At 41.4% G+C, this 6,858-nt stretch overlaps 1 protein-coding gene across 1 annotated transcript; it reads right to left on the minus strand.

Annotated features, from left to right (window-relative positions):
* Positions 1-2,216: 2,216 nt before the first annotated feature.
* Positions 2,217-4,342, minus strand: LOC111845866 (chemokine XC receptor 1-like). The gene is made up of 2 exons (XM_072711681.1): positions 4,321-4,342; positions 2,217-4,113 (listed from the first exon to the last, which is right to left on the minus strand). The coding sequence occupies exon 2, from the start codon at positions 4,102-4,104 to the stop codon at positions 3,064-3,066; it is 1,041 nt and encodes a 346-aa protein (XP_072567782.1). The 5' UTR covers positions 4,105-4,113; positions 4,321-4,342; the 3' UTR covers positions 2,217-3,063.
* Between the last annotated feature and the right edge of the window lie 2,516 nt (positions 4,343-6,858).

The raw sequence follows: 6,858 nt of genomic DNA on the forward strand, positions 1-6,858 counted from the left end.
AATGCCGATGAAACTGGGGTGTTTCGGAAATGCCTTCCTGACAAGGCTATGGAGTTTCGTGGGGAGGCTTGTCATGGTGGAAAGAAGTCCAAGGACCGACTTACAGTGCTAGTTGCCGCTAACATGGATGAAAGCCAAATGCTCTACGTCAGGGTTTCTCAACCCGGTCCTCGGGGACCACCAGACGGTCCATGTTTTTGCTCTCTCCCAATTCCCTGCCAATTGGGAGAGAGCAAAAACGTGGACCGTCTGGTGGTCCCCGAGGACTGGGTTGAGAAACCTTGCTCTACGTTATAGGAAAGTCCAAGATTCCCAGATGCTTTAAGCAGACCAAAGTTCTCCCATGCGATTACGATGGCCAGCCAAGAGCCTGGATCACAGGAGATCTATTCAGTGCATGGGTGAAAAAGTGGGACAGGAAGTTCCAAGCAGAAAAAAGGAAGGTGGCACTAATCGTGGACAACTGTAGAGCTCATCCGGATGTTCCCGGTCTCAAGGCCATTACGATCTTTTACCTCACACCTAACACAACGACTAAGCTCCAACCAATGGACCAGGGGATAATCCAAGACCTTAAGGCGTACCACAGGAAAAGGTTGATGCGCCAATACCTGCTCCATGATGAAAAGAAGACGCAGTACACCCCTTCCCTTCTAGATGCAATGAACTTCCTGAGATCAGCCTGGAATGACGTGAAGAAGGAAACAATCTCGAACTTTTTTGTGAGCGATCTTTGTGTTTGCAATGTTGGAGAATATAATGAAAGGTTTGTATCGAGAATCGACGGTGGTTTTTATTGTATACTAGTAAATCTCTGCTGTTAGTTGGTGCACATATGCCTTTTGTTGTTAGCCAACATGTAAATTTTTATAGCATGTCGATCGCGTCAAACAAACCGCAGCAATGCGATGAATAATCAGAGTGTTGGTGACTTTTATGCACTATGCACTCGGCAACCCCACTCTGTTGCTTTGTGTGGTCTCCCACTTTGTGGCGGAGTTTCTATTGTTCCTAAACACTTCCACTTTGCAATAAGACCACTTATACTTATTGCAATTCCTATGACAGTGGGTCTGAATGAAAGACCTGAATCCAGTGATGAAGAGGTGCATTCTGATACTTCTAACATGCAGTGTATGTGGCCTGCTTCCTTTCTTTTGTGGTTCAGTTCTTGTTTGCATTCTGACTGTTTGAACTGGTTTTTTGTCTTTATTCAGATGGGATTGCTATTCGGCCCTGATAGCTGCATTGTGCTGGGCATTTGTCCCTCTCAGAACAATTAAACATGGAGCTCTTACCTTACATGCAGGAACGTGTCAAAACAGACCTTGTGTCATGCAAGAAATACAAACTGTAGAAGATGCAGACTTTACATGTTGGTGGGCGGGGAAGGATCTGTGTGTTCAAGTGTGCTAAATGAAAAGACCTTCAGCTTGGTTTGTATTGATTTCTGACCTCATTTGCATGATACAATATGCTGTGAAACCGCACTGGGAGAACCGGAATAATTCGGTCTGATATTTTCTTACTTTTTAGCAGAGGCAATGCTTGTAGAAAATATGCCTCCTACTTCCCATTTTAATAATACCAGAGTGAACCTTCATGTTGCTTAGCAGTTTTTCCTACCAATGAACCCAGTTCCGTTAGAAAGTCCACATTCCCTGTCCAGTCTGTGGTGTGCCGGTTCAGCTCCGGATTAAAGATAGTTGTAGATGACCGGAACTTGAGTGGATTGTCTCCTCACCCAGAGCATCCTGCTGTAACATCACACTGTTAAAGTAGATGCTGAACTGCAGGCAGTCTGGCTCAGTGGTTTTGATAGCATTGCATGGGCTTTGACTATGACTGATAGTAGCAAGGAAATGAGGCAAATGCGAAGAGCAGCTCGGGATATTGTGAATGGTTAAAAGGTACCGTCATGCACCGATTGTGGTGATCCTCTTGTGTGCCACACCCCCTCTCTACCTCATGTGGAATCCTCGTGTTCATAGCTGTTTCGAGTGATGTTGATTACTGCGGTGTGTATTTAAGTGTGTGTTAGTGTATCTTTCCGAGTCCGGTCATTGATGTTGTTTTGTGCTCCTAAGTATCTCTCTTCAGAATATGTTCCCCCGATTCCCCGGCTCCTGTGCCTGCTTCCCTGCCTCGTGACAAGACAAGTATGGATTTTACATCATATTTCATTCATTTTTTTCCACTCAGTCATTGATACTGGGTACAGACTGAAGCTTGATTTTAATAGTACACTGGTCTGCCATATATACATACATAGTAACCAAACATGGAAATGTATCAGTCTTTACAAATGATTTAACAGATGATTCACTGGTTACTGAACAATCTCTGTGCAATTGCAGGAGGAATTTTTTCATATCATTTCCCACTGGCAGATGTGCAATTCGATGAAAGTGAAAGTTGATTAAAAGTATAAAAAAAAAAAAATGTATTTGGCACGCCATTTTCATATTTACATTTGCTACATGCTACATTACATGCTACATGTAATTTTATGCTACATTAGCTACATATTACCGCTAATATACAAACTCGTTTAAAGCAGAGAGAGGCCCTCCTTCAGAAAGCAGCGTTTTTATGCTGTATTCTATTATTTTAAATTGCATTCTATTTTTTATTGATTTACCCTGGATTAGGTTAAGGGAGGGGGGCACAGCGTGGTCATGATTCTAATACAATGCAGGACACATATACGCACACACTAGGGGCAATTAAGGGTTGGAGGGCGAGGTTTATACGAAAGGAATCCCGCAAACTCCACTCACACATGCAGGTCATTGTAAGATTTGGTTTATAATACATACGGGTGTTGCAGATGAAATGTAAAACAGGAATTTATTACCCCATGAACAATATAGGAAATCTGCATTGTTAACGAATTTACATTTACATTTTTCCACATCGGTTTTCGCTCATGGACTAATAAATGTACTTTAGTACAGTGTTTCTCAATCCTGCTCCTGGAGCAACACCTGCTTAGTGAGGTCAGGCTGGACTGGAAGCTTCCTGGCAGATGGTAATTAAGGAGCAGGACTGAGAACCACCGCTCTAGTACAGTGACAGTTCCTCGCCGTTGGAATGTACAGCCCTGCTGCTGCGGTGCTGAATGTCTACAGAACCGGCCTGGCAGAACCACAGCTTTTTCAGTAGCTTCTTCAGGTGGCTCCTGAACTTCACTCCCACAAAGACGTAAAAGACGGGATTTAAGCAGCAGTGGGAGAAGGCGACGAGTCGGCAAACGTAGAAGGCAAAATCGATGCCTTTGCTGACCGGGCACTCTGTGAAGGGCCAAATGCCCCCAATATCCGAGAGCGATTTCAAAAAAATTAGAACGTTGTATGGAGCCCACCCCAGGAAAAACACAACTGCAATCATAAAAATGAGTTTCACTGTTCTGTACCTTGTATGCGATCTTGACCGAAGTAATGTCCCGAGTATTTTAACATAACAGAAGGTAATCACACACAATGCAATTAGGAAGAGAAAATTTTGTTGGTATGTTCCACCTATTTTCCATTGTTTATCAGTATATTCACAATACTGTACTCCATCAAATCTTTGCACTTTATGCCTCACAAGAGCTGGTACTGCAGCTAAGCAACTCACAATCCAGACGGCGGAAGAAGTGATAGAACCGTAACAAAGCCGCTTTGACCCCAGGTCCGACAGCGGGTGGACCACGGCCAGGTACCGATGGATGGTCATTATGGTCAGGAAAATGATGCTGCTGTAGAACCCAGCATAGAAAAGAAAACTTACAGCCTTGCAGGCTTCATCTCCAAAGGTCCAGCCGTGGATGTGGTATAAAGCCCAGAAGGGCAGTCCAAACGTGAACAGCAAGTCAGACAGAGCCAGGTTTAGGATGAAGATGTTGGTGAGTGATTTCAGGTTTTCATACTTTGTCAGAATGACCAAAACAAGACTGTTCCCAAAAAGGCTCAGTAATGTGACAATCCACAAAAAAACCGGTGTTACGACTGCTCCAAACTTGATAACGTCTGACTTGTTGCACAGTAGATCTTCTTCATAATAAGATTCATTATAATCATAAGTAGGGGTAAAGTCTTCAGTATATGATCCAGAATCCATCCCTGTAAACTGATTGACAACCACTGACAATGACCATCACTGAACCTTCATGTATTGGGAAAATGCAAACTTTTCAGTAACATTTCTCTTATATAAATATGAAATATGCTTATGAAAAGAAAAAAAATCAATCTAAACAGTAGTAATCAATTAGTAATTCTTAGAGAAGAATCTGTGCCGTTCATTCGCACAATTAGAAATGAAATTGTCTCCTACCTTTTCCTAAGTTGAATGGGACAGAATTGTTTTTTGTTTGCTGAACATGCATGTATTATGCGAGATTAATAGGAACCAGGTATTGAAAAAAGGAAGATTCACTAGATAACAATTGATTGCATTGTAGCTTTCCTGTAAGCTGGTGGGATGCATCGGGGCACGGGGGGCTGGTACAGTAATGACCCCATTTATTCGTTCAATTTCTGTTATTACTTTCACGTCCACTTGTTTCTTCTCATGCTGAAATGATTTTCTCTCTTCCCTGCCGTTTTGTTAATCCTGAGTTCATTTATGTTTATTTAGACAAAGTGAGGAAAGTATGGGTTCTAGAGGGCAGGTTGACTCGCTGCCTGCCATTCCAGGATCGGACAGGGATAAGGGACTGACGCGGCAGCCCAGCAGCACCATGACTACTGCGTCAGCCATAGGATTGGAACCCACACCCTCTAGGCCAGAGGCTCACACTGCCCCATTGTAACACGTTACTTGACAGTGCGTTAATACTTAGAAATAACTCAGTTACTACTTAAGTACAAATCATGAACAAATATAGTCACTACTAGAGATAAAAGATGTGTCAGAGGTTTAGAGAATCAACCGATATAGTAACAAATATAGTAACTGCTTGAGATAAAACGTGTCACAATTCATTAATGATTAATTAACACGAGATCAGTATGTAACTAAGATTTAGTTTGTGGTTAATACAAAAGTAATGGCATAATATATTATTTCTGCCCCATCAAGTGTTACTGTTAATTCTTGCCATTCCCTTTGTCATATGGCTCCGTTCACCCTCCTTCCTAATGGAAGTCTTACAAATAAGTACATACACAGCTGATCAAAAGTTTAAGACCACTTGAAAAATGGCAAAAAAAATCATATTTTGCATGGTTGGATCTTAATAAGGTTCCAAGTAGAGCTTCAACATGCAACAAGAAGAAATGGAAGTGAGACTAAACGTTTTTTTGAGCATGCAATTTATTTGAAACAAAGCTTAAACTGAAACAGGCTGTTTTACAGCTGATCAAAAGTTTAGGACCACACCACCAAAAAAAACAGTATTGTTGATCACTTCAAAAATGCATTGCAGCATGCTTGACGCAAGCATTTCCATGAGGTGAGTGGGAACATTTCTCCAGGTGGTGAAGAGAGCTGCATGATGAAGGGCATCTACTGTCTGGAACTGTTGTCCATTTTTGTAAACTTCCCTTGCCATCCATCCCCAAAGGTTCTCAATTGGATTTAGGAACACTCAGGATGGGCCAAAAGGGTGATGTTATTCTCCTGGAAGAAGTCCCTTGTCCTGTGGTCATTGTGTACTGTAGCGTTGTCCTGTTGAAAAACCCAGTCGTTACCACACAGACGAGGGCCCTCAGTCATGAGGGATGCTCTCTGCAACATCTGGACATAGCCAGCGGCCGTTTGACGCCCCTGCACCTCCTGAAGCTCCATTGTTCCACTGAAGGAAAAAGCACCTCAGACCATTATGGTGCCCCCTCCACTGTGGCGCGTAGAAAACATCTCAGGTGGGATCTGCTTGTCATGCCAGTAACGTTGGAAACCATCAGGACCATCAAGTTAAAAAAAAATTCTCATCAGAGAATAAAACTTTCTTCCACCTTTGAATGTCCCATATTTGGTGCTCTCTTGCAAATTCCAAACGAGCAGTTCTGTGGCGTTCAAGGAGACGAGGCCTTTGAAAATGTTTTGTCTCACTCCCATTTCTTCTTGTAATTTCCAACCATGCAAAATATGATTCTTTGCCATTCTCCAAGTGGTCTTAAACTTTTGATCGGGACTGTATAACAAATTAATACATGAATAAACTACCTGTGCAACTAGATATGTGTATGCGTGCATATGAGCAGGGCAGTAGATCAGTCGCATTTATAGATTCCAGTTGTGTCTCCCATAATGAGGCTGCAATCCTTTGGGTTGCATGTCGCATGGCTGAAATGTGACACAGACACAACCAAGTATGCAGTTTTTTGTTTGGAAGTGAACCTGTCAAGACAAGCTTGATAGTTCTGCATCCTTTTAAAGAAAGTTGCGTATATAAACTTAGCCGCTAAGTAACTTTATTCATAATATTTTAATTAGCCATATTTTATATAAGAAATCACTATTTTCTACAAACCTCACAGTATTTTATATATATATGAGTATATTTTTGTCTATACAGCACTTATAAACAGGCCTCTTACTTATTCTTCATAATGTGGTCTGACCTATACCACAAAAAAAAACAAACAAAAAAATTGCTAAGTGAAAGCAGAAATGAGGTATGAATCTAGTAGTTTCAAACTACTAGAATTCCGCATGAAAATATACTCGGTAGTACTTGTATGGAGGAAACTCATCTAATTAAATTAAGTCTCTTTTTTCTTTGAAGTACTTTAATGTTAAAAAGAGAAACTTGGATAAATAACTTCAATCCAATCTCTGTTCACTGCAAATGTCATTTTTGAATCTAAATCACATGCATGAATGTCACGCCATATGATAGACGATAATCAATTTGCATCAGTTTTCATA

Source organism: Paramormyrops kingsleyae, chromosome 4 (genome assembly GCF_048594095.1).
Source record: "Paramormyrops kingsleyae isolate MSU_618 chromosome 4, PKINGS_0.4, whole genome shotgun sequence".
In the NCBI taxonomy this organism is placed as follows: Eukaryota; Metazoa; Chordata; class Actinopteri; order Osteoglossiformes; family Mormyridae; genus Paramormyrops; species Paramormyrops kingsleyae.